Genomic DNA, 14,020 nt, shown 5'->3' on the forward strand with positions numbered 1-14,020 from the left:
TCCCTTTGGGGTGAATAAAATATTATGGTATTGAATTTAACTGGTTGTTGGGGAGGTGTATGCAAGGATGAATTTGTGGAAAAGCACAACAGATCACAACAGATGCCCTGTGTTGATGTCTATGCTGCGGTTCAATAGTGACGTTTTTTTTTTTTTACCTTACTTACCGTCATGGTCACCATGTGTGATGAACAGATAATTATGGGTCCTTTGTGGGTGACATTTACAATCAGAGAAACATAAAAGTCATGTTTTAATGACTGAAAGTTTGTTGAAACTCTGACCAACTTAAAACAGTAAAACAGGAATAAAAAATACTTCAATTACATTCATTTTAAAATGGATTTTTAGAGGTACTTATAACTTTGCCACCATTTATAATGTACAAAAACAAATTTTTTTAAATCGATGTCAAATTAAAGAATAAGGTTAAAGGATTTTTGTTATTTTCCATGCCAAGGCTGATAATTTAAGGTGTATTTATTTTTTACCACATCTTTACTACTACATTTGTCCGCATCTGTACTATCCATGTGTCTGCAGTCCTATATTACATAGTGCCAAACAGGATCTAAACTCCTCAATAAAGTCGTCAGAAGATTAGTAATTAGTATATTAAGAACACCATTATGATTTCCATTAGTGGGAACAGAGCTGATTAATAATACCCAAGAAAACTCACGCCATTAATGTTTGCTGAGCTGCTTCGGAAAAATAATGATTTCCTACTAACGCTACATGATAAGCAGCGAGACATAATCTAGTAAGACTAAATGTATAACCTGTATTAATGCGCACATGGTCTGTTTAACATTAGGGTAAAGCTACATTTGCTAGTAAATGTTAGCCAGTGTTGTCATCACGGCACAGCGGAGCTAATCAGCTAACACTGGGAAACCCCCACAGCTCAAATTAAATATGATTATTTTTACAATACTCCTCCAGGAACCGCACTTACCTACAACAAATGTGGTGTACGTACTTTAAAATTCAGTTTAAGCAGGTTAAAAACCCGGGCACCCACTCCTCCTCCTCTTTGTTGTTAAGGCTTCCTACCAGAACATCCGTCTGCTTCCTGCTCGAGCCGACAGCTCCCATCTAGCAGCAGTCAACAGAAAGGGGCGGAGCTCCCCTGGTAGGCGGAAACAGCTCCTCTGGTAGGCGGAAACAGCTCCCCTGGTAGGCGGAAACAGCTCCCCTGGCGGGCAGAAACATTTCAAAGGAGTTTACTAAAGTTTGACAACTTGATACTTGACCTACAGTGCGAAGAAGATTTTCCCTGTTAGCAGTTGTATTTCTCTGGGTACCTGTACATATAGAGGTGAAAGGAAATTAAATGCCAGATAACAAGGCCAAATAATCAACAAACAGGGATGGCAATAATATAAGAGACACATATGGTTAAAACCATTTTTAAAAAGAAAATGAAGAAAAAATTACATAAACAGTCGGAAGGGGGTAAAAAAAAGGAACATGGTTCTACAAAATTCAATGGAAGGTTGGAGAAGTTAGAAGAATGCTGGAAGAAACAGAATAGAGAATGGATTTTAACTACACTATTGCTGGGACACTTAGGACTTAATTCAACTTTAGGGAAACATGAGACAGGAAGATGTGATTTCTGTGAGGAAAGTGAAACAACAGAACATATAATATATAACTAGGAAATACTAAAAAGAAAGTACAAAATTAATAAGAAGTCTTCAACAGGAAAAAGAACAGGACAGTCTTATAAATTTCAAGTCCTTTTGACGTGAGCTATAAAATTATTTTTCGTTATTTGATGGAAACTGGGTTAGTAAAAAGAATAATGTTTGTTTGTTTTTTTAGCTTATTTGGTAAATAAGAAAAATGTATTTTTATAGCACCTTTCACCGACATTAAAGTCACAAAGTGCTTCACAAAGACAAAAACAAAAAAAACATAAAAACATAATGCTGGTCCTGATACGGTAATGCACCTAAATGTTGTTATCCAACTGCCATTAAAATTCAAGAAGAAAATGATGATGATTTTTCTTATATTAACAAGCTACTACATTATTTATTGCATTTCTAGTAGCTATTTTAATTTTATGGCATACCTCAGTGGTTTTATCAGGTGGAGAAAGTAATAGCATAAAGCCATCTTGTACAAATGGTGTTAACTTATTTTTTAAAGAAAGTTTTTCAGCTTGTTGGGTTTAAGGGTTTAAGGTTTCAGTGTGGTTTTAAAGCTCTTTATGCCAATAAAGCTGCATATTTAAAAGTTTTTAATGATCTGTTATTATGCACTGGCTCAAAAGACTCAGGCTTTCTTTTGCTTTTTACCTGTCTGACAGGAGTGTCTCTGTAAGCTTCTGGACAGCTTGTTTCTTCTCACCCCTCTCACTTATGGAGTTCCCCATGGCTCCTTGGTGCCAATCTAATCTCCATCAGCATGCTCCCTTTAGGCTTCATGTTCAGCAAATACAACATGTTGTATCAGTGATATTCTGACTATGCTCAGATCTACCAAGAGCCAGCATTCCATTTAATTAAAAACGTTATTTAAGGGTCTCATATAGGTTGCAGCTTGGATGACTTTAAATGAACTGAACCTCAATAAGAATAATACTGAAGTAGTTATCATTGGACCCAGTGGTAACCACAATGCTCATCATTCAAATTCAGATGAAAGCATAAGGTTATACAAACATTAAAGCATGTCTATAAAATAAAGAAAAATCAACACAATATACAAAGCAAAATGATCAACCTTCTTTTTTTTTTTTACTTTATTTTAACAAAATGCATTTGCAAACCATAAGCCATTTTTCAGAGATGAAAGCTTCCCACTCTGGAAATGAGTATTTCCGACCACCTGTGGAGCTGTTTCCGCCTACCACCGGAGCTCCACTAGATGGAGTCTGCCACAGCCGTCACTCTGGTTGCCGTTGGTTAATTGTTCTTCCAACGATCCAATGCTATGCTTAGAGCATGAAATTAGAAGAGCACAGGTAAATAAAGAAAGTGTAGTGGCAGTATTTTTTGATATAGAAAAAGCATATGATATGATGTGGGTGGAAGGATTATTAATTAAATTACAAATACTGGGCATTAAAGGGAAAATATTTAAATGGATCAAAGACTTTTTAACAAATAGGAAAATACAAGTTAGAATTGGGGGAGTGATCTCAGGAAAATATATAGTAGAAAATGGAACTCCACAGGGGAGTATTATAAGTCCGTTATTGTTTTCAATTATGATAAATGATGTATTTAAAGATATTGGAAAAGTAATGGGATGTTCACTTTTTGCAGATGATGGAGCTGTTTGGAAAAGAGGAAAAAATGTAGATTTCATTGTAAAGAAATTACAAGAGGTTATTATTGAAATAGAGAAATGGGCGTTACAATGGGGATTTAAGTTTTCAGTTGAAAAAACCAAAGTAATGATATTTAATCAGAAAAAAATAAACAAGGAAATAAAATTAAAATTATATAACCAAGAATTAGAGCAAGTAAAGTATATAAAATTTTTAGGATTATGGTTTGATGAAAAACTAAAATGGAATATACATATTCAAAACGTTGTTGATAAATGTAAGAACATTTTAAATATTATGAGATGCTTGGCTGGCAGTGACTGGGGAGCAGATAGGAAATCACTAAAACAGATTTATACAGGAATGATAAGATCTAACATAGACTTTGGTTGTATAGTTTACGGTTCAGCAGCTAAAACACATCTGGTTAAATTAGATATTATCCAACATCAGGCATTAAGATTATGTACTGGAGCATTTAAAACTACACCAACAGCAGCAATAGAAATAGAAATGGGAGAAATGCCGTTAGAGTTAAGAAGAATAAAACTAGAAATAAATTATTGGTTAAATTTACAAGGTAATAACTTGGATCATCCAATTTGGGAAATTTTAAATCCATATTGGGAAAAAGAAAAGAAAGAAATGAAGAGTTTTGGATGGACAATTGAAAATAAAGTAAAAGAATTTAAAATGATTGATTTAGAAATTAGTCAAACATCACCAATATCAATTATACCACCATGGATTCTACCAGAAGCAACAGTAGATATGTCAATAATGGAAAAGAAGCAAGATAAATCTTCCATAGTAGATAGTTATTCAGTACAGATACATTTAAATAATTATTATAGATATATTCAAATATATACAGATGCATCAAAAATAAATGGAAAAGTAGGAATAGCTTTTGTAGTACCAGAATTCAATCTAAAAATAGGAAAACGAATTACAGACGGCTTATCAGTATACACAGGAGAAATGTTGGCTATATTATTAGCTTTACAATGGGTAGAAGACATAAAACCATTAAAAACAGTCATTTGCTCAGATTCAAGCTCTGCATTATTAAGTTTAAAATATAATCAATCAGATAGTAGGATGGACATTTTATTAGAAATATTTCATACATTATACAGAATACAAAAAATGGGCTTGATAGTTATATTTGTGTGGGTTCCAGCACATATTGGAGTAGAAGGAAACGAGAGGGCAGATAAAATAGCAGAGAGGATAATTCAAAATCCTATTAGTTTTATAGTTAAAACAAGTAAATCTGAGGGAAAGAGTGTTGTTAAAGGAAAGCTGATGGAAAAATGGAAAAAAAAAGGTGGGATGAAGGAAAAACAGGAAGATGGTTTTATAAAATTCAGAAGATAGTAGGAGAAAGAAGAAATGGAAGACGAAATAGAAAGGAGGAAAGAGTGATAACAAGGTTGAGATTTGGGCATACAGGACTTAATTATACACTTTTTAAAATTCAAAAGCATGATACTGGTAAATGTGATTACTGTGGAACATATGAAACAATAGAACATGTTATATTAGAATGTCATAAATATGAAAGAGAAAGAAGATATATGAGAAGAGAGTTTGAAGGTATTAAGGAAAAGGTTAATTTATTAGATATTTTGAGGAAGAATTTAGGGAGTAAACATATACAAATAGCGATTCGTTTTTTAAAGAAAACAAAATTATTTCATAGAATTTGATTATCGTAGATAAAATTGTGAAAGTATGGAGGATATAGAAGGGTAGAATACAATGTAATGTGTAAGTATGTCTATTTGTATATATACATATAGGTAAGATATATTTATTTATTTAATTTGTAGAATTAAATATATATATATATAAATAGATAGACCGACACGAACCACACTCCATACCAGTAAGTGGCGGTAATGCTACTAAAAGTTTGTTGCCAACCGCCAATAACACCAACAAGAAGAAGAAGAAGAATTGTTCTTCCGGTGATAGAGGTCAGCTCTTTTGAACGGACGTAACAGGTATCCCTGAAAATCGACGAAAGCCACCAAAAATATGGTATGTTTTAATATTAGGTTCATAACGGAAATACTTTTTATACTTTTCCAATTAAATCTTAAGCCTACGCATTGTGTTAAATTAATTGCAGTGTTTTTCAAAGAACGTACGGTAAATACAATGGCTAATGTTAGCATGAAATATTTGGAGCACATTTAACTGCTGTAACCACAAATATCTCCATTAAGTCCACTACTTTTTCAGTGTAAACTAAGCTCTAGAAACATATTCTGGCGGTTATTTGCTGTTGAGTCTTTGCAAACTATGACTTGTTCAGTGTAGCATTTTCCCTATAGCAAACATGAGCTATGAAATCAGAAAACGTGTTACAATGGGATGTTAAGTGAGATATCAACTCAACATAGTGCAGCGTCATACATTTTTTTCCCTCAGTATTAGTTTTCCCTACATATAACAGTTCGCATGTGGGTCGAAAAGTTTAATTCTGGTCTCATCAGAACTTTCTCCCACCTGAGCTATCAATCTCTGCAGCTGCTCCAGAGTTACCATGGACCTCTTGGCTGCTTTTCTGATTTATGCACTGCTTTGCACTGCCTGTCAGTTTAGATGGATGGTCATTTCTTGCAAGGTTTGCAGTTAAGCCATATTCTTTCCTATTTTCAAATGATGATTGAACAGCATTCAATGAAATGTTGTCAAAATGAGGTGAGATCCTTCCATGTATCCATGAAGAAATTAATTAAACCCTCATAATTAGATCAATGACATATACAGCAGTAAATGTTCACCTTTCAAAGCTATAAAGTCGGAGGTGGGGGGGCCATTTGTTGTATGTTTTAATTATTCTTTCTTTTGCAGAAGTGTATCACTATGATTGAGTTTAACAACAATCACATATGATGAAATGAGAGCCTAATCTTTAGAGTATCAAATAAATAATGATCATATTACATGGATAAGATGTCATGAAACAGTAAAATGAATATATCTTTGCACTCTGGAAGTGAGGACTGAAGAGGCCTGCATGGAGTCACACATTTACTGTGACTGTCTTTTATCTTTTTCAGATGTAGAAAGCTACAAGTATAATAAAAAAAAATGTATGATGATTTTCTATTTTTCTACAATTATTAAATGTAATAAGGAGGGGTAATGTTAATCAATTGTGATGTATGAATAAAAATGAAGTGATAGTTTTTTTTTAGCTGTAACTGGTGTGAGAGCAAGAAGAAGAGAAATACTGTATTAGAAAGCTTGAGGCTGAGCAGATAAGGAGGGCACCATGGACTGGGAGCCAGAGGCGGCAGAGTCATAACATCAGGACGGGAGGGGCAGAGGAGAGCCAGCTTCACGGGAACTGGGCATAGATGGAAGGTCAGCGAGCAAGCTCAAGTCATAAGAGACATGGGAGTGAGAAACCAGAAGCCAGGTGCACGCTGTTTTTCGTGAGTCTGAAGTTCGAAAAACAGGCAAAAGTCATATAACACAGGGAACCAGCTGCGAGCTGTTTATGACTCTGTCTACGGAGGCTGGGAGACAACACCAAAAAGTCACGCCGACGGCGTAACTCAATGATGGGAAACCTTGCCCGGCAACAGGGGATGAGCAGTGAGGCTATCTGCACTATAAAATCTGTGCCAAAGAAAGAAAGAAACGGGGTTGTTTCCTCGCAGAAGACCAGCGAACAAGATCGGACGGAGAAAGAAGCTACAGATGAATTAGAAGACTGGAGATGCAGCCCTGCTGACAATTCTGTATTATAAAGAGGACCAACTCGTGTGCCCTGAGAAGACCTGCAACTCAAAATTTAGAATCTGAATTTCATCTGTTGCATTTTTACCAAGACAACAGAAGTGAACTTGGTCAGTGAACAACTGATTGCTCTAAATTTCAGCCTCTGGAAGCTACCGACTATTGAAACATGCCAACAAAGTTTCTGTTTTTTAAATATGTTTTTGTTTTTCCAACTTGACCATCGAAACCCCGAGCATCAGCGCCCGTTCACTTAGAGGAAGAGAACTGAAGATTTGCCTTTCACCCAAGAAGAAAATCGCTAGTTGCCTACTGAAGAAGTCATTCCATTCGGATCCATGGCGAGCCTCCGTCTCCAAAGCCTCTTCAGCCTTACCAGTTTCAGCATTAGGGAAAGATTGGTTAAGTTGATTGATTTATTTCTATTATTCAAATTATTATTTTTTGCTGGTTTTAAAGCTGTTACTGACCCCTGCAAAAGCATTACTAATTAAAGAAAGCATATAAAATTCTACATTTATTGTGGACAGTCAATTATTTGAGTCACCTTATTTTTGGGTTTTTCATTGGTGGTAAAAAGTCTTGTTGCCTCGTTCCAAATGATTTTAGGAGGTTTTTATAAATTGCCTTAAGCCAAACTTGTTAAAACAACGCCCTTGGGGCTCGTGCCGAGCCACTAAAATCAACCTAACCCATATACCAATTGCAAGTTGTAAAATAGGGAATGAGCAGCTGTTAACAGGAGTAAACTGTCGAGTGGATGACTGCTAGGGGCTACTCGGTCGTCCAGATCACCAGTTGAAGAAGAGCGAGACTTCTGGATGCAGGCTGTTAGAGGTTAGGCGAGTCATTTCCCGACACCAGCTTAAACTGATATTCCAGTAAACCTGCTTAGTTAGACCTTTCAGGTTTAGGGAAGTCCGGACCTGTTGGATGGAGAGCTGGTTTGAGCAATCCCCTTAGAAATAGGGAAGTAGGAGGGAGGGGTTGGCTCATCGGACAACAAAATGTCCGAAGCTTAGGGAATTATTTTATACTCTTACCCTAGCTACCCTTGTCAGATTTTAGTTTGTAAGAAATATAGGAATCCGTGTGTCATTTTTCCTCAACATCAGTTATTCACTGCTTTGTGTTGGTCTGTCACACAAAATCCCAATAAAATATATATTAATATTTGGTTGCAACATAAAATATTGAACAGTTTAAGGGGAAGGAACTTTAGCACTACACCATGTACAATAATACCGAATAAATATATCTTGCATTGTTCCTGCACACATTTGGAGCAGCTTTTATTTACCTTAAAACAAGTATGTTTTGAATCAGACAGTCATGAATTTTATTCACATCTAACAATATCTGATTTTTCAGTCTCACACCATCCTGCTGGTGCAGCCCACGAAGAGGCCAGAGGGTCGGACATATGCTGATTATGAATCCGTCAACGAATGTATGGAAGGTAAGCTGGTGGCAGGTTAGCACATAGAGTGGCGTCAAAACCATGATTGCTGCAGATTTCTTTGGTTTTTGCTTTGTTTTTACACTTAAATGTTTCATATCATCAGACAAATGTTGACATCAAAGATCATCTGAGTGAATACAAAAAGTATTTCATTTATTTACTGATAAAGCGATCAAACCCCTGGGTAAAAAGTAATCGTCCTTCTTTTTAAATCAGGAATTGACTGATTTACCAGATGTTTTGGGAAACCTAGTTCAGTTTCTTTTGTCACACCAAGACCTGATTACCGTCTGACTTAAATAATCAAGAAATCACTTACATAGAACCCACCTGAGAACATCAAGTGAAAGATGTTAGAAAGCAACATTGTGCCCTGATCTATAGAAATTCATGAACAGATGAGAAACAGTCATGTCTGTCAGTCTGGTTAAGACTAAAAAGACATTTCTTTGGCTTTGGGGCTCCTGCGGACCACATTGAGAAAAAACATTGATGTACTTTACCAAGACTGACCAGCCTACCAAAATTATTTAGGAGCACAACAAAATTTTATCCAGGAGGTCATAAAAACCCAACAACAACATTTAAAGCACTGCAGTGACCAGTGTCCATGATTCATGATGGGTAAGAATGGCATCCATGGAAGAGTTCCAAGCCCAAAACCACTGCTGAGCAAACAGAACACAAAGGCCAAATTAAAAATAATCATCTTGATTGTCTTTCAAGACTTTCTGGAAAATATTATTTTAAGAGGAACTTTTTAGAAGTTACATGTTAAGTACAACTAAAACAGCATTTAAGAAAAAAAAGAAACATGGCACTGGCAGTCAAACATGGTGGTAGCAGTGTGGTGGGCTAGGGCTGCAATGCTTTCTCCCACACTGAATGACTTGCTGTAATGGATCGACCCACAGATTCTGCTCTCTAGTAGTAAATCCTGATGGAGAATGTTCTGCCATCAGTCTGTGATCTGAAGATCAAGCCCACTGAAGTTATATGACAGACCAATGATTCCCATCTAATCTGTAAGTCCACCTCTGAAAAGGTCAATGCAGCAAAACCAATGTTTTGGAGTGGCCTAGTCAAAGCATGGGCTTAAAGCTGATTGAGATGCTGTGATAGGACATTTAACAGGACCTTCATGCTCAAAAATCCTCTGTGACTGAATTAAAGCAGTTGTGCAAAGAAGAATGGGCCAAACGTCCTTCACAGAGATGAGAAATGGTCTCATGGTTTTTTACACACGCTTGGTGGCAGTTGTTGCTGCCAGTGGTGGCCCAACCAGGTGTTGGGTTTAAGGGGTTAAAACTTCCTCATATAGGGCCAGGTTGGTTTAGATCGCTCTTTTCCCTTAATAAATGAAATCACAATTTAAAACCCACAGTTTGTGTTTGCTGTGATTATCTTTGCATGATATTTCTATTTGATAATATGAAACAAAAAAAGCAAAACCAGAAATCGTTAACTGGTTAAATTCTTTTTCCCAGTCCATTCTGTGTTCTCTGTGTAGTTAATCTCTATCCATTTTATGGCTGCAGCCAAGAATTAGTTTGCTGACTATTATTAGATTAATAGTTAAATAATCAGATAGCAAAAGGTGCTTAATAGGAGATTTTTTTACAGAATTTGAATCAGGTGAAGCTACAGCTTTGCAACTTGTGGCGTTCTGGATTGAGCACATTTACAGACAAAGAAAGTTTTTCATTTTAAATGCAAAATATATGTATTTTCTGTACAATTTAGGCCTAATTACTGCTCTGAGTGGTTTGTTCTTTAACAAGATGTTTAAGAATCTGTGTAATCCAGTTAACTATTATTCGATTACTACATTAGTTGACAATTATTTCAATAATCGATTAATTGTTTCAGCCATAATCCATTTTTATTTTTACATTGGTCAGGATCATGTTTCACATCACGGTTCTCCAATCCTTAAAAATAACTTACTGTGATGTAGATTTCTGTTGCTCTCTACTTCAGAAAAATAAGTTTCAGTATTTTCTCCTGCCTGAACACCAGTACTAACGTATCTGAGAAGCAGAGAACCAGCCTCAAAGCATTAATGTAAATAATCTTAAAAAGTTGTTGAGTGATTTATTGTTGGTCCACTCAGATCAGTGCATTTTTACTAACTCTTCAGTCACAATCTGTGTTCAAAACATTATTAGACAATTATACAAATATGTCAGTCATTCAAATGTAAGGTTTTATTATGTGGGTAGTTTCATGGCAGCAGTTTAATCCATAGTATTTTTGTGTCCTACAGGAGTTTGTAAGATGTATGAGGAGCATTTAAAGAGAATGAACCCCAACAGTCCATCAATAACATATGACATCAGTCAACTGTTTGACTTCATCGATGACCTCGCTGACCTCAGCTGCTTGGTGTAAGTTCAACTAAAGAAATCCTTCCTGATGCTTAAACTCTGAAAATGTTGGATTGTAACCTTAAATGTTGTTTATTATTCCAGGGACACTAAAAATCAACACAAAACTGGTCATTTAAATAGTGCTTTGGCAAAGTATTTATTCCCCTTGAACGTTTGCTAAAATTCTCATGTGACAACCACAAACGTAACTGTAATTTATTGTGAATAAATGGGATAAACAACACAATGTAGAGCCAATTTGTGAAATGGAAGGAAAGGATACATGAGTTTTAATATTTTACAAGTAAAAATCTTAAAAGGGTCTCATGCTTGTAATCTTTTTAAATCCAGTGGCTCTGTGAAGACCTAAACGGTTTGTTAGAGAACATTACTGAACTAACAGTCTCATGAAAACCAAGGAACACATCAGGCCAGGGATGAAGTCGTACAGAGGTTTAAAGCAGGATAGGGTAGGTTATAGAACGGTGTCCTTAGGTTTGAACTTCTCATGCAGCACTATTCATAGCATCGTCTGCAAGCGGAAATGGTGAGGCACATATAATGGCCTAGTCAAAGTCCAAACCTAGATACAATTGAGAATCTGTGGCAAGACTTGGAAATGTTGCTCAAAGGCAATGTCCACCCAGTCTAACTGAGCTTAATTTATTTAGTAAAGAACAGGTAAAAATGTTCATTTCAATATGTGTAAAGCTGTTGGAGACGACCTCTGAAAGACCTGTGATTGCAATGAAAGGTGGTTCAACAAATACTTTTGCTTCAGGTGGGCTGAACACAAATGTACGTCACACTTCAGATTTTTAATTTAAATGACTCCCTGGCAGGAGAGAGAACTTTCTAGTTTAATAAGGGGTTAAAAAGACAAACAACCTTTAACTTTATTTGCAGAAGACCAGAAACCGTAATCTGAAAATATCTTTTTTTGTCTCTGAACCAGTCATAACATTTAGTGGTGGTCTGCAACATTGGTGGCCATTTTCTTTTATCGGTGTAAACACAAACATGTCCTGGTCCTCAACAAGGGACCACCCACTCACCTTAAACCGTGTGAGCGGTGGAGTTTACACTTGGATGTGTTCTTGCATCTCTAGTTTCTGGAAAAAATAGGATACATTTTCAGAAAAAACTAACATGGTATATTATTAAGAGAAACCCCCAATTCCCCTGCTCATGATTTATTTTGGTTTTATAGCAACGGGTCAGTGCACCAGTGGTGCAGAACCGAACTCCAAATCTGTTCTTTCATTTCAGTGTAGCAAGTTGCTTTCAGACTGAAGGGATCTGAAGTACAGGATGAATGGGTCTGGATATTTACAGAAGAATCGAAGAAAGAAAAAAAGTTTCATTTAAAACAAAAAAGCAACACATATTTCAGCTGCTGCAGAAATAATCAAACATATTGATTAAGTTATGATGTGAATGAGCCTGCAGAAGTGGAGAAGTAGTTAGAATCCTGACCTGGGCTTTTTCTGTATGGAGTGGGTTCTCTCCGGTTAGGTTAATTGGTCTCTAGGTTGCCCATAGGTGTGTGTGTTGTCCTCTACATCCCTGTGTTGCCTTGGGATGGGCTGGCAACCTGTCTACTGTCTCTCTCCAAAGTGCTAGAGATGGGCACCGGCCCCTCTGCCACGATGGATGGATGGATGGATGGATGGATGGATGGATGAATGAATGAATGGATGGATGGATGGATGGATGGATGGATGGATGGATGGATGAATGGATGAATGAATGGATGGATGGATGGATGGATGAATGAATGAATGGATGAATGAATTAATGGATGGATGGATGGATGAATGAATGAATGGATGGATGGATGGATGGATGGGTCTATCCATCCATCCATTATGGTTGTGTGATTATCACAGAACTTTGATCTGAAAGAGAAGAATTTCTCCACACTAGAACAATGGGGTTACTTTATTCTTTAAAGGTGAAAAAAATGCTTCACTTGTCAAACAAAAACATTCACAAAGTTTACAACTTTAAGCGGCAAAGACATTTCATCTGTTTGGGACATAATCTCATTTATCAAGTAAGACTTTTATAATCAATAATAGAAATTTTTTAAGAGGACGTATTCTGTTATATCAGATGGAAACATGTCAGTATTCATTTCTATATTTATTTAGTTTTGCTCTCATATTGCGTTTTATAGGTGTACATGTTTTGTTTTTTGATGAATAAGAAGGTGTGCCCTTTTTTGTTATTCGGATTTATTATTCGATAGTTTGGTACCTTGGCAGAAACAGAACTGTCCAACTATGAATTTTAACCTTTTGAGCGTGTCTGTCCAAGTTTTTTTAAGCAAAGCTGTTTCTTTTTAAGTTCTGATCTCAAAATCAGGGAGGGGTCATCTTTAGAGGCACAAGAAAACTTTGATTTGGTCAATATTAAAAAGTATTTTATGTTTGAAAAAAAAAGAGCAGCATTCCAGAAGAAACAGACCTAAATCTATTGTTGTGCCTTAGGTATCGTGCCGACACACAGACGTACCAGCCTTACAACAAGGACTGGATCAAGGAGAAGATCTATGTGCTGCTTCGTCGTCAAGCCCAGCAAGCAGCCAAGTGAAGCTCCTGAGAAGATCCGGGGGGGTGTTTATTAGCTGTGTTTTTTCTGTGCTCTTTTCTCATGGGGAGTGTATTTTATATGTCCTTGTTTGACTCATTAATAAAGATTCCTATTAAATAACACTAGTTCCTGAAAGCTACATTGCATATATTTCTTTTTGGTGTCTTTTGTTTCATTCATTCATGTTTAAGCCATCATACAATATAAACATGTCTGATTTTAGGACTTATGTCATATATTCATAGATTTCTTCTACTTTAAGTTCTATTGATTTTTGTTATATTCCTTTTTTCACTTGTTTTTGTTTTCCTTCCTACAGCACCTGCCCAAAGTATTCATACACTTAGAATTGTTTCACATTGTAACCATAAGTATCAATGTATTTTATTGGGGTTTTATTTCATAGACCAACACAAAGTAATGCAAGGAAAAAGATGCATGGTTTCAAAACCATCTAATAAATAATCTGATACAGTTGTAGTGTGAAGGCCATAGAGACAAAAGAATCCAGCAGGTGGGTCAAAGATCAAGTGTTTATAGAAGAGTTAT

General features: G+C 36.1%; 2 protein-coding genes across 4 annotated transcripts in view; one reads left to right on the forward strand and one right to left on the reverse strand.

The window, feature by feature from the left end:
- Positions 1 to 1,113, reverse strand: part of psen1 (presenilin 1) — a 31,022-nt gene extending 29,909 nt beyond the window's left edge. For 2 of the 3 annotated variants that reach the window (XM_047345708.1, XM_047345705.1), the window contains exon 1: positions 959 to 1,102. The gene's annotated coding sequence lies outside the window, so the exon portion shown is untranslated. Of the gene's footprint in view, positions 1 to 958 lie in introns of all 3 variants that reach the window. The other variant, XM_047345706.1, reaches the window with a different exon arrangement.
- Positions 1,114 to 5,191: 4,078 nt separating this feature from the next.
- LOC124885018 (enhancer of rudimentary homolog) lies at positions 5,192 to 13,596 on the forward strand. The gene is made up of 4 exons (XM_047393181.1): positions 5,192 to 5,332; positions 8,417 to 8,504; positions 10,774 to 10,894; positions 13,369 to 13,596. Exons 1-4 carry the CDS (start codon positions 5,330 to 5,332, stop codon positions 13,469 to 13,471), a joined length of 315 nt encoding a protein of 104 aa, XP_047249137.1. The 5' UTR covers positions 5,192 to 5,329; the 3' UTR covers positions 13,472 to 13,596.
- The last annotated feature ends 424 nt before the right edge of the window (positions 13,597 to 14,020 follow it).

Source organism: Girardinichthys multiradiatus, chromosome 19, assembly GCF_021462225.1.
Source record: "Girardinichthys multiradiatus isolate DD_20200921_A chromosome 19, DD_fGirMul_XY1, whole genome shotgun sequence".
Taxonomy (NCBI): Eukaryota; Metazoa; Chordata; class Actinopteri; order Cyprinodontiformes; family Goodeidae; genus Girardinichthys; species Girardinichthys multiradiatus.